Below are 27,469 nucleotides of genomic sequence, written 5' to 3'. Positions count from 1 at the left end.
GTTGTCCCGTTGCCGGCGGCGACGACCGAGCGGATGCTATCGCCTTGGGTTACGCTGTCTCTGGCTTGTTGCTGCTGCACCCTTGCGGGTGGAATTTCCTGAATCTCGTCCCTTCCTCCGAGCTGGTACTCTCCGCTGCGGCTGAGCTGGCGACGGACCAAGAGAAAAATGTCGAGGTTGCTGTCGCAGCGCTGGGTTGGGCTCGGATGAATTTCCAGCGGGCACGCCATCGAGCGGCGGCACACGCCACCGCGTTTGACGCTCAGCGGTGTCGCAGTGATGAATCCGGTGCATGCATGTAACTGCGGCGATGCGTACGTACTACAGTCAAGTGTCTTACCGCTTCCAGGGGGGGGGTCCTTTGCTTACTTGGGGACGATAGTGTCCCCATTAAGGTGCGGCGTTTGTCGGCGGTGCTGCTGTTGGTTTCAATGGATACGCAATGCCGCTCAAGACCAGAGGCTGTATACTATCCAACTTCAGCATTGCAGCAAAGGACCAAGTTAATAAGCCGTCACTAGAACAAAACCAAACGTAGGGACATTTATGACAAATAATAATAAAGACTCTACATCACAACGAGCACTCGAGGAGCTCTTCACTCAAAACGTCCTGCAAAATGTGCAAGATCTCCGCCGCCTTGGGACGTCGGTCCGGGTCCACAGACGTGCACGCACGTCCAAGCTCCGCCATGGTCTGAGAACCCTGCTGCGAGAACTCAACTTGCAGCGCCCCCGCGACCACCTCCTGAAGCATCACAGCGCACGCCATTTGACTGCTTCCTGCTGTTGCGTTCGCGTACGGTAGCTGATGTGTGTCTAGCTCCGACAGCACGACCCCAAACGAGAAGATGTCGGCCTTGTCGCCGTAGCTGTTCCCCATCAACACCTCAGGAGCGATCCACAACGAAGTTTCGACGCCGGCCGTCACCATTTCGTCGAGTTTCTCCCTCGAGATGCCGAAATCCATCAATTTGGCTTCCATGGCCTGGTTCAGGAGAATGTTGCGGGACTTGAGGTCGCGGTGGATCATGGGTGTGGACAGCGAGTGCATGTAGGCCAGAGCCTGGCACACGTGCATCGCGATAGTGGCCTTCTCGTTGTCGAAGCCCACAGGATGACGGGTTGCTCCATAGTCGTTGAGCAGTGAGCGGAGGTCGCCTCCATCCATGTACTCCATGACCACACACGCGTCCGAGAGAGCGCTCCAGGCCACACCGATGAATGAAACGATGTGCGGGTGCCTCATGGTGGCGGCGCGCTTGGCTTCCGTCAGGAAATCGTTGACTTGCTGGACGTCGAGGCGCATCTGAGGCGGCAGCATCTTGACGGCGACGCGTCTGCGATCGTACATCCCGGAGTAGACCTCGCCGAACGTGCTGCGGCTTATGAGCTCCTGGACTTGCAGCTTCTCTTTGGGGATTCGATTGGCGACGATGACCTTGTCGTTCCACACCTCCGTCTGCTTGGCTGGAGCAACGAGAGCGCTGACAGAGTTCTCCAAAGGGTTGGGTTGTTCCTGAATGGCCTGGGACTGTGTCGGTCGTTGTCCAGGTTGGTCATCGGTAGGTTCTTGCAGGAGATATGGCTTCTGGGCCAGCGTGGTGTATCGACGCTGAGTGCATCGTTGAGGCTGGAAGGGTGAGGTCTGCATGGCGTAGGGATCTCTCACATCTCGGCGGGTAGTAGCTGGCGCAGGGGTGGCATTGTGAAAACTCTTGTGTTCGGCTCGTAGTCGTCGAACAATCAGCGCCAAGATGATGATGGCAAGAGCAACACACCCTGCTGCAATCCCTATCAGAGTAAGCGTGGTGCCATTAGAGCTTTCGGTGGAGGTAGCTGCAGCCTTGCTGCCACTTGCGCTTGCACCTTTGACCGAGTCTTCCGTGGCCTCGTCGGTGGTTTCCGTCTTGCTTGAGGGCGTACTGGCTGCAGTGGAAGTAGTGGATGCATCAGCCTCACCAGCGGTACTTGAGACTTTCTTCACCTTAGGCGTGGCCGTAGTTACAGCGGCTTCGGTCGGATCTGGAGCGCTCGTTGTGGCAGGAGGTTCTGTTGTAGTGGGAGGGGTCGTCGTTGGTGCAGTAGTCGGCGGCTCGGTGGTAGGAGCCTCGGTCATCGGTGCCTCGGTGGCTATCGGCGTGGGTTCTGCAGTGTTCGAGCCCTTGTCACTGGACTTCGACGTGCCTGCTTCATCTTCATCAGGACTGCTGTCCGCACTTTTGCTGGTATCTGTACCCGCGTTTGGGTCTTCATCGTCCGTGGCCGAGTTGGTGTTAGCATCGCCATCTGCACTTTCCGTCACGGGAGGGCTCGTAGCGTCGGTCTCTTCAGTGCCGGTGTCGTCATCGTCCCCCTCTTCGTCGGTAGAAGACGCCGTCTGAGCGAGCGAGCGCCTGACGCGCTTTGAAACGTACCATCTCAACGCGTTGGAATCACAGGTACGGTCCTCCGTGATCTCTTTCGATACAAACTCAGCGTGGTGCAAACGGTCTTGCGAACAGGAAGCGTCCGTGAAATACTGCACGGAAATTGATCCGTCGCTGGCCAGTTGACTTCGAACGAACATCTGCGTGACTCCATCCTGCACGCACTGATCGTCCAGCCTGAGCGCGTTCGCACTTTGAAGCACGGTGCAGTTTGCGTCGTCGTACGATTCTCGGATGATAAAGCGTGTGCTGCCGAAGAGGTTGTTCACGGCGGAGTGATATTTGTCTTCGGATGAGCAAATTGTCGCCGTCTTTACGCCATTACAGCACTTGCTCGCGATGCAACTCGGAGACTCTTTAATCGTTACGAAGGTCGGTGGGTCAACGCAGGTTGAGCTGGAGTATTGAGCGGTGAGCTCGACGGTGCTTTGTGCAGCTGCTTCAGCGAGCGGGAGGACCAAAGGGAGCCCCACCCACGCGCGCCACATAACGACACAAGTTGAGGTGTCGGTGGGGTCAGATGCGAAATCTGGAAGTGCGACCCAAGTGTCCGCAATGTCCGCAATGTATAGTCCTCTTCCCGATAAGACCCACGCGAGAACAGCAGCTCTCGCTATCTCCATCGGCTTAAGTGGAGGATGACCAAAAGTGACCCAACACGCGCGCTTTGGCCACAATCAGATGTACAGTTAATACAAGGTGCGGTAAGCTCCTGCCCGCAACAATCCTCCGCATGCATACGAGTAGAGAGACCCAACTGCAACGGCGGATCCATACGTCGATAGGCTTCATGGTGGCTCTTGGTTCAACAACGATGCCTCAAAAGATAAGGAATCGCACGAATACTCTTCGATCGCTTACTGTAACAGCAAGCAGGTACTAGTAAAATGATGCACGAAAGCATTGTGCGGCCTGTCCGGCAGCCATTATAATGAACTTAGTGGGTCTCGATACGAGAGGCTTATACAATTAAACAAGCTTGCGATATTGAAAACTCAGTCTACTATACGAAACTTACATCTACGCACAAACACATAGCAAGCCGGGGATCTCCCACCCCGCAATCTTAAACACATTGCGGCCTTCTCTCGGCCGATCTACGCGGCGAATTCTAGAGAATGTGTTCACCTCGTTGCTGGTTGTGCCGTCGAGGGTCGTAGGGGGAAGTTTGGCCCATGTACGGATCGAGGAAGCCCGCTCCTGGCACGGGCGTCTGCGCGATGGTCTGAGCTCGGACGCGGCGAAGAATGATCGCGATGCCCACGACTGCAACCGCAATGACACCGGCCGCTATCCCCACCAGCGTCAACGTGCTGAAGCTTTTCCCAGTCGAAGCTTGCTCCGTGTTGCTGCCGCTCGAGCTGTCGTCCGTCACAGCGGATCCCGTGGTATCTGCAGTACTTGACACACTGGAGACGTTGGCAGCCTGGGGGACTTCCACCTCTGATGCGGCGGAGTGCGAGCTGTCGGCTTTGCTTGAGCTGCCTGTGGTGGGGGACTTCGTAGAAGGTGCCGCAGTTGATTTCCTCTTCGTCGTCGGGCGTGGCGTGGGTGTAGCCTCACTAGAAGAGTTGGTACTAAAGTCTTCGATCGACCCGGACTTGCTCTCTTCGGCCACGCTCGAGGCTTCTTTGCTGTTGTCGGAACTCGGCGCCGCAGCTTCAGTAGTAGTAGTGGATGCGGACGAAGCTGTCGCCGCGCTGCTTTCACTTACTGGCGACGGATTGTCCGCGGTTGGAGCGGGTGCAGCGGTGGGCACTGGCGTGGGGGCTGCCGTGGGCGTTGGCGTCGGCGCTGGTGGCGATGTAGGGGCACCGGGGGCAGTTGTAGCAGGTTCTTGAGGGGTGGGGGCCGTAGTGACGGCAACGGTTGAGTTGGCTGCAGGCTCTCCATCCGCACCCGCGAGGGATCGACGAACACTGGAGTGTGAGTACCATTTTACCGCGTTCGAGTCGCACGAATGACCTCCCAATGTCGCTTTCAACGCGTGATCAACATGGTTCAAACGCACAGGGGAACACGAAGCGTCCGTGAAATACTGCACCGACACGGATCCGTTTGCTTCCAATAGACCACGGACGAACGTCCCTGCAGCACTAGACTGCACGCACTCGCCATCCGCCCTGAACGCTTCCGCTGATTGGAGTTTCGAGCAACCCGCGTCGCTGTAGACTTCCCGGAGGATATAGGGGGCCGATCCGAAGAGGTTGTTCACGCCCGAGCGATATTTCTCGTCCGAGGAGCAAATTGTCGACGTTTTAGAGCCCGAGCACTTGGTCGCGACACAACTAGCGGTATCCTCGATCTGAATGGCAGTTGGTAGGCCATCGCACGAGCCTTTGGAATAGTGCGCTGTGAGCTTGAACGTCGACCCCGCAGCCGAGTCAGCGAGCGCGACGGCCACCGCGACAAACACCGGAACTCGAAGCATACTTCGAACTGGGAGATGACGTACTCGAGTGCGGTCTAGATGTCAAGTCTGGAATTGAAACTGTCCCCGCTCACGTTCGAGCCAAATGGGTACATGTATGTCCGGATGGGGTGCCAATCAAACGCAACAGGGCGCACCGCAATACCTCTACCGGATAAGACCACACGCTCAAACCAGCAGCTCACCGCATAGCTGAATCGTTTCGTAGAAGTGTCGAGGAACTCGGAGACAAACAAATGCTAGGCCGAAAAACTTATCTGCAGACAACCAAATGGTTGGGTGGGTCAATACAGGAACGTGTCAATTATATGCTACTACTGTAGTATGGTCTTGATAGCGATTAATTTAGGCGCTGAAGCCGACACACCCAACAGAGCGTCCGAAATCGTAGAGATTTCCTACTTCTGTATCCCCAGAATGGCAGCAAGGTTGATACATGTACTTTAAAAAGTATCTGAAAAGGTTGTCGCTTCAACCGCTACAGCAGCTCTCGATTCAAAATGGTCTGTAACCTGTACAAAATCTGCGCCGCCGTTGGCCGCTCGCTAGGATCGACCGACACACACGCACTGCCCAACTCCGCCATCAAGCGAGAGCCAACCTGGGAAAACTCGACCCGTAGAGTCCCCAGTGCCACTCGCTGCAGCAGAACAGCGGCTGCCATTTGGTTGTTCGCGGATGCAGCAGCCAGCGCCTTGGCGTAAGGGAGCGCGTGCATGTCCAGCTCCGATATCACCACGCCAAAGGAGAAGATGTCGGCCTTGTCGTCGTATTTCTTGCCCATCATCACCTCAGGCGCCATCCACAGCGACGTTCCAACCCCTGCAGTCATCGTACGGTCGAGTCGCTCTCTGGAGACACCAAAGTCCGTCAACTTCGCTTCCATCGCGCGGTTCAGCAGTACATTGCGCGACTTTAAGTCTCGGTGAATCACCGGTTGGGCCAAAGAGTGCATGTATGCCAGGGCATGGCACACATGCAGGGCGATCGTGACTTTCCCTCTGTCGAAACCTACTGGATGGTGAGTAGTTTCGTAGTTGCTGAGTAGCGAGCGGAGATCGCCTCCATCCATGTACTCCAACACCACACACACGTCGGAAAGGGAGTCCCAAGCTACGCCAATGAACGTGACAATGTGCGGGTGCTCCATAGTGGCAGTAAGCTTCGCTTCGGTCAGGAACTCGTTCACCTTGTTAATATATCCACGCATTTGGGGCAGGAGCATCTTGACAGCCACGCGCTTGTGGTTGTAGAGCCCCATGTAGACCTCTCCGAATGCCCCGCGACTCACAAGCTGCTCGACGTGGACTTTGTCCTTTGGAATGCGCTTGGCGATGATGACGTCGTCGTTCCAGAGTCCGCTCGGTCCGCTTGATGCCCGCTGGAAGCTTGCGTGTCGTGAAGTGAGGCTGTCCGTGTACCTTGGCTCGCTGTAGCGTTGATCACTGTAGCGTTGGTGGCTACGGCGCGGGTTAATAGGCGATGTTTGCCCCCAGTAAGGCCCGCTGGACGGTCTGCATGCAGTGCTTGGTAGTGGACTTAGTACGTCGTCGTCACCTGAACGCCGTCGGTGGACGACGCTCCCAATAATCAAGATGAACACTGCTAGAGCACCCATTGCGAGCCCCACGATCGCTCCAGTGCCAATGCTCGACTTTGTTACAGCTACAGGAGTTGACGTCCGACTGCCACTTGCGCTGCTGTCAGCCACGACGCTGTTCTCTACGGATTCGGCTTTACTCGAGTCTGTAGTCGACGCTGAGGCTGAGGCTGATGTGGACATTTCTAAGGCTGGGGCAGTGGTCGTGATAGTCACGCGTGAACTGCGAGTACTTTTCGAGGGTTTCTTGGTAGAAGACGCTGAGCCATTAGAGCTAGAGCCCGTATCATCGGCATTGCTGCTGGACGTAGAGGATTCAACTTGAGTGTCGGTTGTAGTGCTTGCGCTAGTATCAGTAGCGAGCTCTGTAGATCCGTCGGAACTCGCGTCTCCAGTTGAGCTCAAGATGGCTGCATTGCTTCCGGATCTACTGGAAGTCGTAGTCGAATCATCGCTAATGATGGACGTGTCATCTGTGCTCAACGACATCGTATCGGTTGTTCCGTCCTCAATGGCCGGCGATGTGTCCGAGTTGGTCCTCGATGTGCCCGTGTTAGTGTCACCAGTCGTGGAAACAGCGGTATCATCGGGCGCGGAGCTGCTGCGTTCACTGGCCCCTTCAGTAGTTCCCAAGGTCGACGATGGGGTTGGGTCGGCTACAGCGGTGGTACTGGTGCTTGTGTCGCTCCCGGTCACGCCTGGGTCATCGGAGGAGGTCAAGACTGAGGCCAACGCTCGCGAAGTACCAGGACTTGCATACCACTTTTGGCTTAACACGCAGAGATGACTATCGAGAGCCTCCATGTCAATGTCGTCACCGCCATACCAACTTTCTGCCGTGCACAAGTCGTCTTGAAAATAGTGTACTGATGCCGTGCCGTTATTGTCGAGAAGTGCGCGCACGTAGTCCCCTTGGTCACCACGCTGCTCGCATTTACCCGAGGCACGAAACACTTCGGCGAATAGAAATTCCGAGCATTTGACGTCGTCGAAGACGTGGCGCAGAAGGTATGGCGCGCCGCCAAAAAGTCCGTCGATGTCCGCGCGATAGTCCAACTCGGAAGAACAATCTTGTACAGTGCTGCCGTCTCCACTTAACCCTGAGCAACCAACAGCAGCACAACGGGGAGTTTCTTCACCTTTGGCGTACGAGGGTGGGCCATCGCACGATGCACTCGTGTAGTGAGCCGTGATGGCGAATGCCCGCTGACCTCGAGCTTGAGCAAGCATCCAGGCCGCTGTAGAGATCACAGCTAGTCGCCGCATGCTAACTGGAGTCGGGGATGCGATGAAAGCGCGGGCGAATGTCGAAGTGAGAGCGGAGGGCAGCTCACCAATCGCTCAACCAGTTTTGCATCTCGTAACAGTCCACGGAAGCACTCGCATGTAACTCGTTGCTTGTTTTTGAGCCGCCATTCCCGGCTTTATATTTTCCTCAGAACCTTCGTCGGTTCACGTCACGGTTTATCGTCGATACGTTTGGCCAGTCGTGCTTGCCTCATTCTGGCATCACCAAAGTGCTCGAACATGCTCCGAATGCGTCGCGTTGTTGCCATGAAACGCATAATTAGAATCAAAAGCACCGTTGGCTAACGCGGTTCTCGTCCAGGCGGCGCAAAACCTACACAGACACGGACAGCAAACAGCGATTGTTCACGTTCTCATTAGCGCAATCGTGGACGACCAGCGCCAGCTAATTCACTGCTACTTCGTGGCCCTGCAAGAAAGTGTGAAACGTATTTTGGTCGAAAACTAGCAAGCATAGTTTGACATGGTTCACAATATATTTCTTCGTTCACACCCCTTGTTGGCCCCTCTGCCTTCCCCCGAGCGGTACGTTTGAATTCACCCCACCGTAGGCATTCACACTCCTTACCCTGAGGTCTTTTGTTGTTTTCTTGGCTCAGAGCATAGTTCGGATTCCGAAGGAGAACGTTTTTCTCGCGATGGTGGCATGCTGGTAGCCAGAAGAGTTGGGCAGTAGCCAACACAAACACGGCACATTGTCTGCGCTGCAACAACCTGGTCGTGTGGTTTCAAACTCAACGTCTTGCAAGCGCTTTCATTTGGGCAGAGCGCGACATACACCGGAGTTCCACCAGTAGTCTCGCTACCCTGGCAGAAAATCTCGTTCAACTCACGCAGTTTCTCGGCGTCGACAACGTGCGAGGTGTTGGCCACCACGTCCAGATATGCCACCGTGCCGGTCTTGCCGGATGTAGGGGCCAGCTTTACAATGGCATCAATGTTGTGAACGTGATGGTAGCCAGTACTCCAGTACGTTGACTTGGTGTCATCTCTCCACCTCTCAAGGAGCAACTTCTAGCCTGTATATCCGTGGGCGGCACTATCACCGCGTACTGTGGCTCCCTCAATTATCTCCAGCGGGGTAAAGCTCCAGTCCGTTTTTTGGCTTGGGCTCTGGAAACCCGATACGCAAAGCTGCAGGTGCCATTCGGTACATGTAAATCTCGTTGAGACCTGCGGCCAGCGATGAATGATTCGCACTGCTTGCCCAGTTGTAAAACTCAATCAACTTGTCTTCCGAGAAACTATCCGTTAGCCTTCGGACAGCGTACAGTGAGTCCACAGCATGCCCCCATTCTGCGAGAGATCCATGACAGCCAAGCTCTCGTGTTCCCGGTAGCTTCTTGTCAATCCTCTTTTCTTCGTAATCACCAGCAGCAGGGTGTTCTCTCATCAACTTCTTGCTATCTGCTCCCAAACCGAGATGCAGCTTGAGGAACGTACGCCGCAACCGATTCATTTGTCCGGTACCGGACCAACCGAGGTACCTGCTCGAGAATTATTCGTCTGACTTCGTGAGGGACGTGCATAATATATCGTCGGTTCCGTCTTTAATGTCTACAACGCTTGGAAGCCCGAAGTACCAAGAGTTCCCACCGGAAAAGAAATAGCGACGTGCGATTTCGCTCTCATCAAAGCCATAGACCAATTTGCCCATAGAGAAAATATCGGGCTCATTCCAACTGGAAAGCAACCACAAACACAAGCTCTCCAATTGAAACGCTTTCGGCTGCACTTGCAGAGACGTTGCCAGCATTTGAGCGGTGTAGGGACATCATTCAAAATGAACCATCCAGCAGCAGCCACACGTTTCGTTTACCGTGCTTCTCACACAACGCGCGGTAGATGCTGATCCCCTTCTTCTTGTCGCACTGCTCTTCTTCCACCGTAAAATGGGCAACGCTGTCGTTTTCCGTGTCGTACTCGAGGTACAAGAGGTATTCTTCTGCATCCGATGTTCGATACAGCAACACGTTTTTCTTGCGAACCAAAGCGAGGTAGAAGGCCAAATTGAAAACCATTGCTCCCTCCTTCTCTTCTGCCTACTAGGCAGCACAAAATACAACACAGGCATGAACCAAAGCATTATCACGCTGACGTTGACGAGCTTTCACATACGCAAACGGTCATGACATCAACTCTTCACCTCTGCAACAAATCTTCAAATGTACTGCTTGAAATCGCAACTACAACTCATGCTTTGTTTGTGCTAGCGAAGGTGGTTCCCAGAACTCATGGATAATACAATTATCCGCAACAAAAATAATAAAAAACGTTTTTTTATTTTTGTTGCGGATAATTGTATTATCTCGGTAGACGTTGATTCCGAGCAGGCCCTCTTTTTAAATCCATCGCCACACTGCACCACTTCGTTAACTCTGTCTTGGTCGTGTCGCGACTGGATTGTGTATGGCATCTTCGATAGATTGGGCATTTTCCACCGTTTTACCTGCCGTGGCTTATGCGCACGTCTTTTGGTGGTTTATAGATTTCCTGCGTGGTTCGAATGCCGACGAGATCGCTTTTCTTGTGAAGGTGCTATGTTGGCGACCTGAAGAGCAGGGCAGTAGCCCACACACACTCGACATATTTGTCGTGCTGCTGCAACCAGGTCGATCGGATCCAGAACCACCTTCTTGCAAGCACTTTCATCCAGGCACAGTACGAGATACATAGGAAGACCACAAGGGCTACTGCGGCGAAAAATCCGGTTCAACTCGCGCAGCTTCTCGGTATCCATAATATGCAATGGACCGGCCACAACGTCCAGATACGCTAGAGTTTCAATCTTGCTGGAGGTCGTAGAGGCAACCTTTACAATCGTATCGACGGTCTTAGCATGACGGTAGCCAGCACTCCAGTATATACTTCGTATCGTCTCTCCAACTGTTGAGCACCACCTTAGGCTGCGAGACCTCACTCTCCCCACGAATCGCAGAACCCTCTAGTATTTCCAGCTGCATAAACCTCCGACCCGTTTCTTGACTATGTTGTTGGAGCTCCGACACGGCAAGTTGTAGCTGGTTCTCACGTGCCATTCGGTACATGAAGGCCTCGTAAAGGCCTGCAGCCAGCGATGGATGATCCGCACCGAGTGTCCAATTGTAAAACTTGACCAACTTTTCTCCAGAGATGTTCTCGGTTAGTGTTTGGACTGCGTACAACGAATCCACAGCCTGCTCCCACTCCGCGCGAGATCGAAGACAGACAAACCCCTGACTTTCCTCTGATTGAACTGTTACGCCGCCACTGTTCTTCTTTTTCAGATCTTCCTCTTTGCCTTCATCCTTACGCTCCGTACCAAGATTCAGGTTGAGGAACGTTCGCCGCAACCGATTCATTCTTCCGCTGTCAGACCAACCAAGGTACTTGCTCGAATAGAATTCGTCCGAGTGCGTGCCGAACGTGCCTAATATACCGTCAATTTCGTCTTTTACATCCCCAACGCTGGGAAACCCAAAGTACCGAACGTTCCCACCGGAAAAGAAATAGCGACGTGCGAATTCATCCTCATCGAAGCCTTAGACCAATCTGCCCAACGCAAACAAATCGCGTTCTCTCCAACTCGAAAGCAGACCGAAGTACGAGTTCTCCCCTTCAAATGCATTAGACGAAACTTGCAGAGACGTCGACAACATTTTAAACTTCGTTAGCGCGGCAGGAACATCCTGTAATACGAACCCGTCCAGCAGCAGCAGCCATACCTCTTGTTTTCCGTGCTTCTCACACAATGCTCGGTAGATTTTGGTCGCCTTGGTTGGGTCGCACTGCTCTTCTTCCACCGTGAAATAGACAACGCTGTCGCCGTGGGCTTCGTACTCGAGGTATAAGAGGTATTCTCCTTCATCTGTGCTTCGATACAGCAAGATCTACTCTTGGCGCACCAAAGCGAGGTAGAAAGCCATGATGCACGTAATCACCGACTTCCCCACGCCCGGGGATCCCAGCACAATGACCCTCTTCTCCTTCAAGGCTGCAAAGTCGCCTAGCTGGGACTCCTGGAACCAACCCTTCACCAAAAGCGACACCAACATTCTGTCCTCCAGTCGCCAGAAGACGGTCCCATTGCTCGTACACCCACCCAAATCTTTCATAAACTCCCAGATCAACGGGATCTTGCGCACGGAGCCACGTTTCCACTCCGTCAAGTCGCACTCCTGCTTAAACTTGCCATGATCGCTCAAGCGAATCATACCCGGGAGTCCTGGCTCAGAGCCGGGAGCTTTCACGATCAGAGGGTCATTTTTGTCGCTTCCGTGTGTCGCCACCTTGTCCCCATCTTGAAGCGCCTCCTCTCTATCAAAGGTGGCTCTACTCACGTACACTTTCACACGAGGCCGCTCTCTTCCGAGAGTGTCTGAGAATGCCATACACAGCGCGGCCCTCAGCATCCCAATGCTGTCCTGTTGACGCATGGGGGCTGCGTAAAGGTCCGCAACTGACTCGAGTGGCGCCATGGATCAACTGGACCCAGACCTGTGGTATCCGCACGATTAGTGGGGCATCGTCGCTGAGCCCGGAACCAGCCAAGCGCGTTTCCACAGGTAAAGCTTCCTCCGCCTTGCTGTCTGGAAACACGTCGAGGGCCGACGCACGGAGCCCCACCGGGAGCAAATCTCTGTATTCGTCGAACGCTGCCTTGCGAAAGACGAACACGTCCGGCAGCTCGAGGCTTGTGGGCGCGAAAGTATTATTATTAGTCGACTCGCCAGCTCGATTGAGGAATAGAGGTTGATTGATGGAAGAATGACTATTTTTCCTGATATTAGTCATTATAATGGTTAACAATACCAGAAAATGCGAAGTAAACTACTTATCCAGCGCCGACGTCAGTCAACTCAATGATGTACGAACGCTGCTTCAAAATCAATGTCCCTGCCACGTGTTTTGAGCTGAGGTGCTTTGGTACGGTAATCCCGTCAGCCACGCACGCTACTCCAGCATCGCAGTACATACAAGTGCCGTGCCGTTTAGTACAAAATAGTCAGGGTCTCCATGGCAAGGTAGATCCATCGCCAGCACCAGATTCGTCGATGTGCCAGTGGTTGACAGCGTCCCTTTTCGCAGTGCAGTGCGATACACTGGGCACGAATACGAGTTGAGGTTGTTCATACTTCCAGTCATCAGCATGTCTGACGATGACCGCGATTCACCTATTCCTGGATCCAGTCTCTTTGAAGATTCCTTGAGTCGAGCAGTTGGTTTGGATACAGCACCAGATTCGAGATCAGCATTTGAAGCTGGCCTTCCTGGCGCGGTTAGCGCATTACCACCCATCCCAGCACTCCGATGAGGTAGAACATGTACAGCTGGCATGGTCTGCCGCATGATGCCATGCTGGGGCCGACAAAGACAACGAAGCTCGCCATTCCAGTGCGCACCTTCAAGCATCAATCCAGTTAGATACGCGCCTTCATCGTTGCCTTCCACCACACCGTCGACGCTCAGCTGGCCTTCAGAAGTCTCAAGCGTCACAAATTTGTGCTCGCTCAGTACGCGGAACTGGAAGTCCAGGAAATGGATCGGGATCGAATGTTTCCTCGCATGGCGTTGCAGAATTGCAGTAAATAGTCCCTGTGGGAACGAGAAGACGGATAGTGGGAACGAATTATGTGGTGGTCGACCACGCTCAGCCCAACGATGCAGGAACTCACACCTGAAGAGCAGACTCGTTACCCACTGTGATAGCGATTGGGTCGTTGGCATGGAGTGCGCATCATGAGCGATCCAGTCAGCCGGTACCTGGTGCTGTGCGAGGCTGTGTAGCGTTTGCTCGATCTTCACGGACATCACGGCAATACCTTGAATGGCGTGTCGAACCTCTCCCAAACGATGATTGATATGGCTCAAGAGTTTGTGGCACGTCACCACTTCTTGCTCTAACACAACGAAGAGTGGGTCTTGGGACTTCTCTGACTGCCGCTTTGACAAGAAAGACTCCGCGTTTTCTATCGTAGAGCGAGGCGGAAGCTGCTCTTGGATCTCGTCGCATACCTCCAAGGCAGTGAGCTCGACCTGGTGGTTCCCAACTGTGACTTTAGAATCCGAGACCTCGTTCTCTGAGTTCTTCGCGGCAGCGTCTTCTGTAGAAGTGTCAACGATGTTTGTGTGCGGCTGCAATTGAAGAACCAGTTTCACAAACTCTTGCCCAACTTGCCTTTGATAGGAAATGTGTGCATTCGGGTGCATCCCAAACACGTCAGGCCCATCCATATCTGGCAGTGCATCAACGAACTGAACCATTTCCTCTTCACTTTGAAATTCGGGAGCGAAAAAGCTGTCGTCGAGTATTGAAAACACACTTTTCTGCAGTGTCGAGGAGCTTTTCCTCTTCAAAATGGCTGTAGTTAATCCATGAATCGATATCGACTCGCGGCGGATACTGCGCGGCTCAGCACTGAAGCACGCCTTGGAACAGAATCGCCTCAATACCGCCATCAGACACCGTCGATCGAATTCGTCAGTAACACGTCCACCGTAATATATCTCCCCCGCCAGGAACAGCAAAGCATCCCACGGAACTTGCGTCATTGCGTCCGCATCTTCATCTTCAGTACTGCTTTGATCAACGGGGTCGAGCCCTAGTCCAGTGTTTTCCCGGCTAAGAACACCAGTATTATCTCTGTTGTCGAATGCTGCAGCCACAGCATCGAGAAGTCTCCGCTGGAGTGTCACTACGCTCACAAAGTCGGCGTCACTAAAGTCATACTTGAGATTCCAGCCGAGTGTCCCAAACTTGGAGCGCTCGCGTACAACTGCGTGGAAAAAGCTCAGACCAAATGCAAGGCGCAGCTTCATCGTCTTGTTCGTAGAAGTCACCACCAAGGCACTGCGACTGTCCAGATCGGCATTCAGCTGCTTGATCAGCAGCATGGAGCGCTGCAGGTTAGCCTTTACCCCCATTGGTGACTCCGTCATGACCTTGACACTGTTTTGGAGGATCGAAATGGGGAAGTACGTCACGGGGAACGAGGCCAAGAAGAGGCGGAAGTCTTCGTGGACACCGCCACTGCGTACCTCCTGCTTTAGGACAGCAAGTTGCGACTGCAGCTTCGGAAGCCACGACTTCGCTAGGTGCACGTTTTGGAGCACAAGCCAAAAGCCTTGCTGCTTGCACTCCTCCATCTTCAGCTCAACAATGGGGCCTTGGCCTTGTCCGAGAGAGATGACATGGTACCTGTCTTCTCCAATACCCTTTTCACGTGCGTACCGTTCGAGAGCTGAGATTGGATCAGCGCCTGGAGACAAGATAAACAGACAGGGGGTTGACTTGTCCACATCGCAGTACACATCGCTCATTGACACGTCGCTGTTCACTTCCGCAAGAAATTCCTTGCCGAGGGTTTCTTTGACGAAACAACGCACTGCCATCGTAAACGCGTCCTCACGCAGCCAACGAATGATCACAAGCCGCAAGAACCGCGGCAAGTTTGTGTCCCAGTCCCCCGGCAGGCGCGAAACAAACGGGTTTCCACTAGCGATCCAGCTGCACCAAGCATCATGGTCGCAATAGTACGATTCCAATAGCTTGGTGAAAACGGGTAGACTTCTGGACAGAGCAACAAATGCAGCGTCAGCTGCGCTTGACCTCCCCTTCGCTTCTCTTAGATCGCTCAGGTTTCCCATTATTGCTGCGTTCGTGGTGCGCCTGGAGCTTGTCTGCTCTGTTGCTGTAGCCGAAACCATTTCTGGATTGACGACGGACTGGTCAAGTAAACGGACATGGAGAGGATTGAGGTCACCGGCGTTAATGAGAATCCTGACGCATATGACGAAGGCAAAGAGCGTCTTGTGTGCTTTAAACAGTCCGCGACAAATGTTCCGGTAGACAGCCAGAGTCATGTAGCGCTTGAGACTATCCAGCCGCTCGGAGAGGTTCCTCTTTGCTGGCGCCTCGTTCAAGCTCAGATTGAACAGCCGAGTGAAATACTCCAGTGAGTATTGATACATCGGGTCTACCTCCACCAAGTCAGCGATCACGAAGAAAAGTATAGCCCCACGAACAGCTACAGAATGGTACTGGTTGCGTATCTCCAGCACTTCGAACTTTGTGGCCTCGGACTCGGTCAGGCGCTGTGCCACCACATTCGACGTCTGTTTGGACGTCTCGAGCGCTTGAATGAGCTCAATGTCATCTAGGATGTTGCCTTTCGCATCGGACAACAGGTTCAGAATCTTGATTTCGATATCCTGAAGCTGCTGTTGGTCGCGCGCGATACTTGCTAGTAGCGTGTGTTTGCGCTCCTCCACCTCAATGCGTTCTCGCAGCACAACGTCACTTAGTAGCTGCTCTTCTAGTCCATCTCGCGTCACTGTGAAATTCACCACGTTTACTTTGATAAACACGTCGGGCATAAAGTGTGGATTGGCCAGTTTGGTCGTGAGATACAGACGGAAGCGCTCAACGTCTGTCTCCACCATCCGCTCCTCAAGCTTTACCTTCACTCTGTTGAACATTTTAGTGTTATGACTCGAGCGCTGAGCTGGCGTCACCGCAAGAACAGGCTCCAATGACGGGTCCAAGATCTCAGTCACGTCTTCGATCAGCAACGGTTTTCCTCCCACCAAGCATTCCTCGACCACTTGCATCAAGCTGCTATCGTCGCTCTTCACAGTCTCTAAGTGATAAGGAGCCTCTAACCGCTTTATCCACTGGATTGCTTGTTGCTGCGTATCGATCATCAAAGGCCAACGTTGCTTACTCTTCAAAACACAAATGGCGTTATCTGTCGAGAAACTGTCGCTTGGCAAGCCAAGTAGCTGCCACTCACGCAATTCTCGAACATCTCCGTAAGCGGTAGCAAGCACAAACGAGTCCGACGCACCGATTGAACCAATCGTGCGCTCTGTCCACCGCTGCAGCAACTTGCCTCGATACAAGCCGTCGAAAGGTCCGAGATACGACATGCATGCTGCAGTGAGGAATGAGTCACCTAGAATCGCATTTCCTTCTTGCTTCAGTAGCTTGATACTGCCCTTCCAACGAATGCGCTCATCGTGAAGACCCACGGTCAACTTCTCAGCATTCTTCAACCGTTGCTGGGTCAAGTCGGATTCCTCCAGAAGCCGCTGCTTCTCAGCCAACGTTGCGTCACACTTTTCCTTCAGCTTACGCACTTTTTCCAAGACATTTAACAATTCTTGCTGCTTTGTTGCCAGCTTTGCATTGGCGCTCTCGAGGACCAGGTTCATCTCAGCCAGCCGCTGACGTTTAGGGGCTACTTCTCGAAACACGCGGGCGTACGTGTCAATGGCGTGCACCCACATGCACAGGGACATCGCAGCGCACGAAACTTTCTTAACTTCTTCGACAGCAAAGTCTGGATTCTCAATATACTTTCGGATCTTCTTCAGGATCGCCGCAGGGATATTATCCTTGTCGTACTCTTTGAGCTCCGACATGAACGTTGATCGTGATAGAATCCGTTTACTGTTGTCCCAGTCGGCCTTTTCACCCAGCATGATGCACACAGCCTCCATCACGACTTGCACAGCCTGTGGCGGCTTTACAAACCCCTTGACCTCTGTAATGTCCTTCTTGTCCAACGAATCGAGAGCTGCTACGGCAGCGTTGAGAGCTGGCAGAGCCTGGTCAAGATCGCGTTGTGCATCCGCTTGACACGCTGCGACTTCTTGCTGCTGCTCCTTCACAACCGCCTCATCCGCTCCTACTCGCTTTGCGACCTGCTCCGCTTCCACTTGGTCGATGGCGACTTGAGCCAGCAGCTCTTCCGCTTCCTTCGTCTTGCTCGTGAGAACTGGCTGAAGAGTGACCAGCTCATCTTGCAGCGTAGTGACGAGGGAGTTGGTTTCCTCGAGCTTAATGACTCCAGCCATCAACCGCTGCAGTTTAGTTTCCCACCCGGCTTTCTTCTCTTGATAAATACGGCGAAACAGAGAGATCAAGTCGAGATAGTGCTGTGACGTGATGTAGACCCGTCTTCGGCAGTCGGCAAAGAAGGTTGGGAGCACCGCGCTAATGGATTGATGGGCTTCAACGCACAGTGAAGTCAATGCTGATCGGATGACCGGAGAGCTTGACAGGTCGGGGGTGCTTGATCCCCTGCTCAATACAGGAATTCCTTGAAATCGATCTTCAGGCATCTCTTGAGACAGATAAAACTCGGCAACGTATTCTAGAGCGCTTTTCGGCCATTCGTCAAAGTAGTCGATTGTGGTGCAGTTGATGAGCGCCGGGAACTGTCGAACCCGCGCGCGGAATTCTTCGCCCAGAGGATTCATGCAGATAACAAAGTGAAGCGAGTTTTGAACCATCGAGTGGAAGTAGTCCTCGCAGTCTTTTCGAGTAAAATCAGCCATGTCTGAAGTCACTTCTCCATGAGCGGACTGGGAAGCTTTCAGCTCACTTGCGATGCGCTCAAGTAATGTCCTGACATCGTTGATGATTCTCTCCAGTTCGTCAGAGGCGAATAGCTTTGGAATATCACCGCCGTTTAGAATCGTATTGATGTCTTCCAAGTAGGCATCGCACACCAATTGCGAGTCGTTTATCAGGAAAACGGTGGGAACAGCGCTACCAGAATTTGAGCCTTCACCATTCATATTTACGTTCAGTGTGCGGGTACTTCGACCAGATTTACTTCGCGTGGGTTTCATATATCCATCACCAGTCTCTCCTAGCGCAGCAAGCTTCATCATACACTTCAGGTCTTCTCTAAAGTCCTCAATATTGTAGTCCTTCTTCATTTCGATCTCAAAGCAGCGATACCCAGTCATGAAAGCAGCAAGTCTTGCGAGAGAGCGTTTTCCGCATCCTCCCATTCCCAGAAGCATCGCGTGACCTCGCGGTTGTACAAGGATCCGAGCGATTGCTGCAGTGTGCACCATCGCGTCTTCGAACAGTACCAGATCGAGAGCGGGGCGATATGTCGAATTTTGAAGCGGGCTCGTGTTGTACGCTGCGATTTGACCGTTCAGGAACGCTTCATAACGCCCAAGATCACCGACTTGATCGTACCTGATGGCGGTATTCGTACTGCTTGTCGTTGATTCCTTCCGCTTGTCTACTCGTCTTGGCGAAAAAAGTAGTCGCGTTTTACTCCATTTTGCTGGACTTCCATCGCCATCAGTAGGATGCACCTGGTTGTTCTCCATTGTGCTTTCCGTAACAAACACATTGTTTATCGTCCAGGACAGACCGAAGTTTCGGTTGGCTATATCCACTAGCTGCTCAGAGAACCATGTTCTATCCGTGTCGTCCACAAGACGGTCGCGGAAGACACGGATTCCCTCGTGTGCCCACAAACTCACCACTGTGTTCGCTGTCAACGAGCTCGTCGGCGGAGTACCCCCGGATTTGTTGTAGTTTGTGCATCCGGCAAACCCTCGTGTACCAAGTACAATTCCTTGCATAAGCTTGGTCACATCTCGGAGGTTAAACGTGTAATGGCACTTCGAAGGAGTTGGAAGAAGCCCCTGTACAACACGTTGGAATAGCTCACACGTAGCATCGGCTGTCTGCAATAGCGTATCCTTCACGTTCTTCGCAAACACTCCACTGCCGCCACACGCCGCGATGTGTGCGGCAAGAATCGAATTGAATATCGTTTTCAGTGCTGCTTCATTGCAGCTTGGAAGGCAGAAGACGGCGCTGAAGTGACGTACGAAACGAGGACAAAGCGGTTGACGACCTCCACCTGGTAAGCCACCTGCAGCAATCAGGACAGAGTCCTTGACATCTTTCCAGAAAAACTTTTCGCGATCATAGAAACCCTCGAACTCCAAATACTGTCTCAAGAGCTCAATAACTGGCTGTGCGCCATGTTGCTCGGCGCTTGGCATGTTGACGTCGTCGACGTAGACTACGACGAGCTGCTTGTTGACTGGTGCTCCGAGCAGCGTCCGACGCTTTTTCGCGAACTTGCTTTCGATACTTAGTTGAGCACTGTCGCTCGAAGTCTGCGCGGATAGATTCAATACAAGCGGAAACACTTTTCCGTGTGCGATCACGGACAGCAATGAGGTGGCATCAAAATCAGACGGATCGATGTCAGCGGCAATCCGTGCGTGCACATCTAAGATGTGGTTAACCAGCGTAGACTTCCCGGACCCTGTTGCACCCGTCAGTAGCACGGGTCTCCTCGCATCGATCGCCATTAATTCAACCAGGTAGCGATACTTCAGCGTTTCTAGAGTTGGGACCAGAAGACGGCCACTTATTATTCGACTTGACTGCTGATGTTGCGCTTGTTCCAGCAAACTGCTCGCCCACGGCGAGAAGCTTAGGTACTGGAAGTTAATGAAGAAGTCGTGGATATCTCCAGAAGCTTGTGATAACCCTGCTGGCGTTGGAATTTTGCCGTCCACCGCCAATATGTCGGGGCTCAAGTATTGCTCGTTCGAGCAGATCAACCGGTAGAGGAAGTCCTGAAATTCCCCCTTGAGCTGGTCAAGATGCAGGTTGCCGCCGATAGACCACGCGAAGCTGTATATAAACATTAGGTCCATGCATCGGTTCCGCTGCTCGTCCAACGACAATGATAAATCCAGTGTTAGTACATCTTCAAGGCTCACGGTACCGCCTCGTATGGCGGGTGGGGTGGCCGCAAAAAGTTCTGGGGGTGCTCGCTCAGTCAATAGCGCTTCAAAAATGTGGCAAACTGAGGTGACGAAAGCTAAATCACATGTAGCAACCGGCACTCGCATTGACGTATTTGATGAAGCGGAAGGACGGACGAACGATAAACCAGCCTCCACAAACAGCTCAAAGTATTTGAGAATTCGCGCCTTGATCTTGGAATTTAACGGTGTCGATGCCGTGGATTCCTTTGGAGCTGACGCATGGGTAGATGAAGGCGACGTTGGAAGAGGTATCACGGGAGCAGTCAATTTTGATACCCAAGTATCAACAAACGGTTGCCACCCAAGGCACTTGGGATGATAGTAAACCATACCCAGGCGGCTGATTGTTGCAGGCGACGCTGCGCTAGTATCTGCCACCTCAAACAAAAGCTGAATCTTTGGTAGAAGCTTGATCCGTTCACCGTTTGCCAGGCACAGCGTCATGTTATCATCCAGGACAGTATTCATGCTCTCAATCCAGTGCACATCGATAGGCCCATCAAAGTTTATCCAGTAGAATGGCAAATTCCATGTTGAAGGATCACTATTGACTCCAACCGCATGGTTAGCGTAATGTCGAGCCAGCATCTCCTCGTTCTTCTCCATGATGCACGTTCGCAGCAGCTTCGACGCTAATCCATCTGTCCATTCGTGCGTAACGGGATGGAAGAAGCCATACAATTCAACCATCGAAAGTGCCTTAGGATTCAAAGTGTACGAAACCACGCGCTGGAAACGTGTATCTGGGTGTGCAACTCGATCGCGTAGAGCAGTCACTGCAGCTTTCAGTACTTTCAGAGCTGTGCTTTTACCGCTTCCCGTGGAACCAATTTGAACGACTCCGACCCGCACCTCCAATGTTGCAAACAATTGCAGTATCTTCTTCATCCACGGCCGAGGGCTCTGCAAACCATCACGTCGCAACTGCTCATAAATTTCATTTTCTAACACGGCCATCCAGCCCACACCACCGGGTGCAGCAGACGGGGTGAACACTCCTACTCCGTGGAGAAGATCTTCGCTTTCAACAGCACCCAGCGACGTAAGCATGTCTGGGAAGAGATCTTTAACAATGCCTTGAAACAACCGATTGTCTTGATCGGTAAGCTTTGGCGTATTCGCGCCTACCATGGCCTTAATCAAAACAATGTTCTCGTCACCGCTATTTGCTGCATCAGGAGCTGTTACATTCGCTGCGGTGGCTCCAGGTGCATTGGCCACGGTCGCGGCTGCAGAGCGCTTGAGCGAGCCTGCCATTGTGAGAACCGTCCGTACTGCTCTCATTCCAAAGTCATAGTGAGCTTGTTGGGACAACTGCTCACTACAAAGTTTGTATAGTTTCGTGACTTTGCGTGATAGGGGCTTCGCCAATTGGAATCCTTCCGCAAAGAGCAAGATTTCAGCGATTAGAGCGTAATCTGGCACCATCATAGCAACCGGTCGGAACGAGACCTTCAAGTTGTCTGGTAACTCTGTACGTCCAACGTATCCTGGGTTCATTGTGATGATAACGTGGTGTTCTCGCAGCGGAACGCATTGGCCATCTAGCATCACGTCTGTGGCGTCCATCAACCTCGCATTCCTCAGCACAGACATTTGTTGGCCGACCACGGATAGCACTTCGATATCAACACGATTGAACTCGTCCAAGCACACCCACGTCCCGGCTTGAATCACTCCGTTAAAAATGCTTCCCATCATTTTGCAGCTCATCTGGCTGCTACAGTTGATCACGATACACAAAATGCCGAGTGCTTTTGCGAGGTCCTTCGATGTCTCCGTCTTACCCGTTCCAGCGGGGCCAGAGGGAGCTGCACCGTACCGTAGCTCAAGCGCTCCAGTAATTGTCATCCAACAGCGGTCAGTCAAAGGTGTGATGACGAGACGGCTACACGCACCCATGTACTCGTATCCGTATTTGATTCTGCAGTTCGCTTGCTGGATCTCGCACTCATCATATTCGGTATGCCATTGATAGCGAAGCTGCTGCTGCCACAAGAAATCGTTTTCATTTGCCACCCTTTTGGCCACCAAGGACTCAACAATATCACGGAAGTGGACATCTGTCGTCACTAAAGATACCACAATTCGACGTTGGACAGGTGTAAGCGATGTTCGCACCAACCTAGTCAAGTTACTTAACTGCGAGCAGATAGTCTGGTGCCAGAGGGATAAATCGCGAACAGGGTCTTGTGATCGAGAACGTAAACAAAACTCGCACTCTTTTGCCCAGATAATGTAGGACACGACAGCAACTGCTTGCGTGGGGTGACGGAATAGCCATGTTTCACGGGACGAATGCTGATAGTCCCCCAAGCAGATTTTGACGTGCCGGTGAAGTGAAGTTTTCATGTTGACAAGCACAGCGTTCAGCCAGTCTTCAATATTTCCACGAGCTTTCAGCGTTCGTCCAAATGCAACGCGCTCTCCTTCGGGGCTGATCATAGCAACGATATCCTGTGAGCTCGTCACCGATGTGGAGGTTCCTGAGCTATGAACGGCATCGTCACTTATATCCAGCTTCACCAAGGCATCAAAACACTTCGGCAAGTGTCGCTGCACAACTTGCGGCTCCTTCGCGTGTGCCAGCATTTCCAGTAGTTCATCATTTGAGATGAAATAGAAGCGGGGAAATGCTCGCCGTTTCATTTCCAGGTAGTCTTCTAAGGACTTCTCGATCCGTTCGAGTGAGGCGTTGTGCTTTGTAAGACTGTCTAAAAGCGCTTGCCCTACACCAACACCCCCACTGCTCCCGCCACTAATAATTCCATTTCCAGTGTCTTTATGAGGTTTTGGTCCACTGGGAGCATTAATACCAATCAGTACGGCTCCGGTGACCTTCAAACAGCCTCGCTGGTCTCGAGTTCTCCGCATCAAATCTTTCCAGAACTGGTTCACTCCCAGGAATATAGCGCCTTCATTCGGAAGCTGTTTTTGAATATCGGGAGCCGAAAAAATTGTCTCGAGGTGTATCCACTGCCTTTGACATTCAATCCAAGCATCAAATGTTTCTTGAAATAATAGCAGGCGTTTGTGCCACATCAGTGCCAAATCTTTGATCGGAGCCAGGAACTTGGAGCTGAGCACTGTGGCCATACTCACCAAGGACTCCTCTAGTGTCGTGTATATGGTCTCCAGTGATGCGAGGACATAATACTCTTTTGATTCTTTGTGCGGCTTGACGTCGAATTCGAGCCGCTCCCATAATACGACGATTTTTGATAGCATGTCTTTCAGAAGCCGTTCTTGCGCTGCTTCTGTCGCGATGCGGTTGATTTGGGAGCTGAAGGGTGAGAGCTGCTTTTGAACTAACTCTCCCAACGTGAGTACTGGTGTGTTTGCAGATGTGCGACTTGTACCTTCCAGTTGCCGGATACCAAACCCAAGTAGCTCGCGGAGCTGGTTGTAGTGGCGCTCTTCGAAGCTTGCGCATTTTAAATCAGTCAAAATCGGCATGGTAACCCGATATTCTTCCACGCAAGACTTCAAGTGTGCGCATAATGGCCCCATAACCTCCGACAACCGTTGTTCCCACCTTGTAATTTGGCTGTTAAAGTGCTCGACTTGGTCAACAATCATCGCGAAGTCTATCTCCTCTGGGAATCGCTGTTTCTCCCATACAGACACGACGCCACGCCACTCTCGAAACATCTTCCACATCTCAATTTTAAGTTTCAAATCGGCTTTTAGATTATCCAGCTCTTCAAAGGCAGTGCTTTGCGGCAGACCTAGAGTCTTCTCGTACTGGAAATGGAGCTTTACATCAGCTTCAAGCTGGATGATGTCCGACTCAACACGCGTGAGGTAGATAATGGTGTCGTTAATATCAGACGTCAGGTCGAAAAGGGATGAGTTAGACAGCGCGTCAGAGACTGTCGTTATCTTGGAGACGAGCCCCGGTAGCCGAGCCTCAAGCTCGATGCCAAACTTAGCAGAGTACTGTTCACAACACGTTTCAAAAAGCTCTATCGAAGCTATCAGCTGCGACTTCTTTTGCGTGAGAACAAATGCGTTCATCTGATCAGTGTCTGTCATCTTCACGCGGTACTCTTCAAGCAGATGATACAAGCTTCGAACACAACGACACTTCTCCTCCAATTCGTCTTGGCCAGCCTGCAATTCACGCAAATATGCCAGCGACTCTGAAAACTCCTCTACCGTTGTCGGGATCGTGCTGATTCGGTCGTTCGTGGTAGTCAACTCTTTGATGAGGTTGTCATTCAGCAAGCGAAAAACCACTGGAATCAGTTTATAAAGACCGTCCAAGCACTTGCGAGGAGAAGGCTTCAGAAACGTGTTCAACCCCGTCCTATCCAACAGTAGTAAACCGCATGATGCGGTTTCGGCAACAGCGTCGACATCCTGTGCCTCCTGTATATATTTGTCCAGAAGTTCTCGAAAGTCATGTACGTCAGTGTCTAGATAGCGTGCTGGGTCTGAGACCTCTTTGCAAAACCGAGTGTTCTCTTGATATCGCTCGAGGAATATCGAAAGTTCTCCACAGTTTTCCTCAGCAAGTTCGAAGACATCGAGGACAATCGAATTAATGCTCTGCAGAGTTTCAACGAATGTAGCGTCCTCCATAATCAGTATGTCAAGGTCCATGCTTGCACTTGATAACTCCCCGCCATCGTCATCGCCATCGCCACCTTGAGATCCATCATCTAGGCTTGCCCCTGCGTAGACTTTAAACATCGAATTTCGTAGGAGCCTCTCGCGATTGGTGACGGCTGATAAACCATTGAAAACTAATGTTTCTAGCTGCAACCGAAGCGTTTCTGTGCTGGGATTGAACTCAAGCACATCCATAGCTTTCCCAGACTCGAGCAGAACTTCGTGGCCCCTGATAGATGTAGGAGCGGAGCTGTTTTTGTCACCCGAATTATTAGGAGCTACACCAGACACGGTGCTCATCCTTGTAGCTCGCGGGCGACCAGAACGACCCGCTTGGCCTGTAGTATCACTTTTCAACGCTACCTCGACACGAATCAGGGGCTGCTGAGCCGTGAAGTCGGTCAGGGCTGAAAAGTTAAGCTTGTTGGGAGGACTTTCACCGCCTGAAAAATCGCCGTCGTCGTCAATATCACGGATAAAAGTTACGAGCGATTTTTTCAGGAAAACCGTGGATGAGATCGCCATCCGCAACAGCGCATCGGAGACCAGAAACTCGACGACGCGGAGAAACTTGGTGATTCGACGGCATTGAGTTCTCATGGTTGCTCGTTCGGTGTATGTCATCGGCTTCTGCTCAGCTGAACTGTCTTCGTCACGACTTTTCTTGCTTCCCTTCCGTCGAGATGCTAGAGTCGATGATCGTCTTCGTTTATCCTCTGAGTTCCCCGTAGGTGTCGAGTCATTGAAACCAGTGCTCTGAAGAAATGAATATATATACTTCTCACACGCGTGCTTCGCTGTCATTTCGGAATCCGAAATGAAGTGGTCAACGAGTCGCTCCACTCGAGTCTTTTGAGCTTTCAGGCGTAATGAAAACTCAGCCAGTGTGTATGTCCTCTGCGGCTGATGCTGTTGTTCACTGTCTGTGCCCGCTGTCCAAGTTGAAATCTCTGCTGGCCCCATTGGATGTTCAAAATCGAATAATCTGGCTTCCTGGAGATCGAGACACGCGCTTCGAACCTGAAGAAGCGCGTCATGGAGGTGTGGTAATAAAATGAAAAGGCTGTTGTTGAGGGAGACGAAAGCGTTGACTCGCTTTCTCGCACTGACAGCTCGTTTCCAGATCGTGAACCTCTTCCAGATGCGATATTTCTTGAAAAATGGTAACTTTAGGACAGCAACAAACGAAGTGAGCAGTGCAATAACGCCACAGCAAGAACAGTTTCAGGTTCTGGTCGCCACCCTACCTTGATCAGGAGCGAGTAGATGTAGTTTTCACGCTCAAACCGTTGCAATGGGAGAAACTCAACTCCGTCTGGTGCAAAGTGCGTCACACCAAGTCGGCTAACCGTGAAGTAGTCTTTTGGGTTAATGCGCGAGTGGTTTGTGACCTCCAAATTGTACGGGTTCGACCCAACCCGCCTCATGTAGAAGAAGGAATCCCGTGGTACAGCTCCACTTGGAGTAGTTAGCCCGTACACGACCGCAGGACCACTCTCGGCACTAGAAGAATCGCTCCGTTGCGTAAATCCGCCCACTAGTTTTTCTGCTAGTGACTTGACCTCATGGCGACGTGCAAGTAGATCACCACGGCGTGGGCTATCGCTAACTGCTGGCTCATCCCAGTATTTCTGATTACTGTTCTCAGCAATAATCCCAGATTCTGGTGTCTCGTTTGTTTTCCTCGTATCCTCCACACTTCCGCTTTCCCCAACATACCCTCCAGAAACCACTGGCGGTCTCAAATGATGCTTTTGTCCAGGTGCCGTCGTAGCTCGCTGGTCAACATAGTATCGATCTCTCGCACTCATGGGCTCTCTCTCCGGCACCACTCTCTCATTAACCGAGTACTCCCTCACTGTCTTCGCCCCCGCAGACGTCAGCAGTCTTTTCCTCTGTGTCGAAGCCGTAGCTGTCGCCGCCGAAGACGTCGGCCGCGACGGAATCAGCACTGCCCCCGTCGGATGCACGTTCAGCGACGACACCAGGGGCTTAAAGCACAGGTTGGTCTCATCTATACTCTGGTTGTTGCCGTACCCATCTCCTTCACGACGTTTTCTAGGCACTAGACCCTCAGAAAGCCTCGTGTTCTGCTTCCCGTTGACAGCAGGGAAGAGTTGCGCCTGGACGACGCTGCGCTTGAGCCCGGAGGCATGGAGCCTCTCTCCGAGAGAGGAGTGGCGGTCTTCTGTAGGATTATTCACATTATAGCGTCGCTCTCCGACGCTCGTCCCGCCTCGAAGTGATGGGGCTTTGGCAGTTGCATGGGCAGTGGGAGGCTGCGCCGCTGTTACCGGCCGACGGGGCGCCGGCAGGGCGGACGAGAGCACCGGGAACGCCGACTCCTTGTGTCGCTTGGAGCCTACGGACAGCGGCGTCGGCGTCGGCGGTCGACGGCGAGCGCCTCGAGTGCGCGGGCGAGGCGTGCCTGGGGCGGGGGCGCCACTCGGAGCGCGCAGATCTTCCATCAGGATGAAGAGTGAATGTCAAGGGCAACGTTGAAGCG

At 52.5% G+C, this 27,469-nt stretch overlaps 6 protein-coding genes across 6 annotated transcripts; all 6 read right to left on the bottom strand.

Annotated features, from left to right (window-relative positions):
* Positions 1-573: 573 nt before the first annotated feature.
* Positions 574-2,916, bottom strand: PHYSODRAFT_343499 (hypothetical protein; the record flags this gene model as incomplete). Its single annotated transcript, XM_009515941.1, has 1 exon — positions 574-2,916. The coding sequence occupies one exon, from the start codon at positions 2,914-2,916 to the stop codon at positions 574-576; it is 2,343 nt and encodes a 780-aa protein (XP_009514236.1).
* A 498-nt stretch (positions 2,917-3,414) lies between these two features.
* On the bottom strand, positions 3,415-4,859 carry PHYSODRAFT_343498 (hypothetical protein; the record flags this gene model as incomplete). The annotated part of the gene is made up of 1 exon (XM_009515940.1): positions 3,415-4,859. One exon carries the CDS (start codon positions 4,857-4,859, stop codon positions 3,540-3,542), a length of 1,320 nt encoding a protein of 439 aa, XP_009514235.1. The 3' UTR covers positions 3,415-3,539.
* A 478-nt stretch (positions 4,860-5,337) lies between these two features.
* PHYSODRAFT_474546 (hypothetical protein) lies at positions 5,338-7,689 on the bottom strand (the record flags this gene model as incomplete). The annotated part of the gene is made up of 3 exons (XM_009515939.1): positions 5,338-6,268; positions 6,371-6,544; positions 7,193-7,689. 3 exons carry the CDS (start codon positions 7,687-7,689, stop codon positions 5,338-5,340), a joined length of 1,602 nt encoding a protein of 533 aa, XP_009514234.1.
* Positions 7,690-7,968: 279 nt separating this feature from the next.
* PHYSODRAFT_293088 (hypothetical protein) lies at positions 7,969-9,226 on the bottom strand (the record flags this gene model as incomplete). Its single annotated transcript, XM_009515938.1, has 3 exons — positions 7,969-8,080; positions 8,336-8,764; positions 8,889-9,226. The coding sequence occupies 3 exons, from the start codon at positions 9,224-9,226 to the stop codon at positions 7,969-7,971; spliced, it is 879 nt and encodes a 292-aa protein (XP_009514233.1).
* A 2,410-nt stretch (positions 9,227-11,636) lies between these two features.
* Positions 11,637-12,224, bottom strand: PHYSODRAFT_257335 (hypothetical protein; the record flags this gene model as incomplete). The annotated part of the gene is made up of 1 exon (XM_009515937.1): positions 11,637-12,224. The coding sequence occupies one exon, from the start codon at positions 12,222-12,224 to the stop codon at positions 11,637-11,639; it is 588 nt and encodes a 195-aa protein (XP_009514232.1).
* A 475-nt stretch (positions 12,225-12,699) lies between these two features.
* PHYSODRAFT_308500 (hypothetical protein) lies at positions 12,700-27,431 on the bottom strand (the record flags this gene model as incomplete). Its single annotated transcript, XM_009515936.1, has 3 exons — positions 12,700-13,215; positions 13,264-26,068; positions 26,206-27,431. The coding sequence occupies 3 exons, from the start codon at positions 27,429-27,431 to the stop codon at positions 12,700-12,702; spliced, it is 14,547 nt and encodes a 4,848-aa protein (XP_009514231.1).
* Positions 27,432-27,469: the final 38 nt, after the last annotated feature.

This window comes from Phytophthora sojae (genome assembly GCF_000149755.1).
Source record: "Phytophthora sojae unplaced genomic scaffold PHYSOscaffold_1, whole genome shotgun sequence".
In the NCBI taxonomy this organism is placed as follows: domain Eukaryota; phylum Oomycota; class Peronosporomycetes; order Peronosporales; family Peronosporaceae; genus Phytophthora; species Phytophthora sojae.
This window is presented reverse-complemented; position numbering and strand designations above follow the sequence as displayed.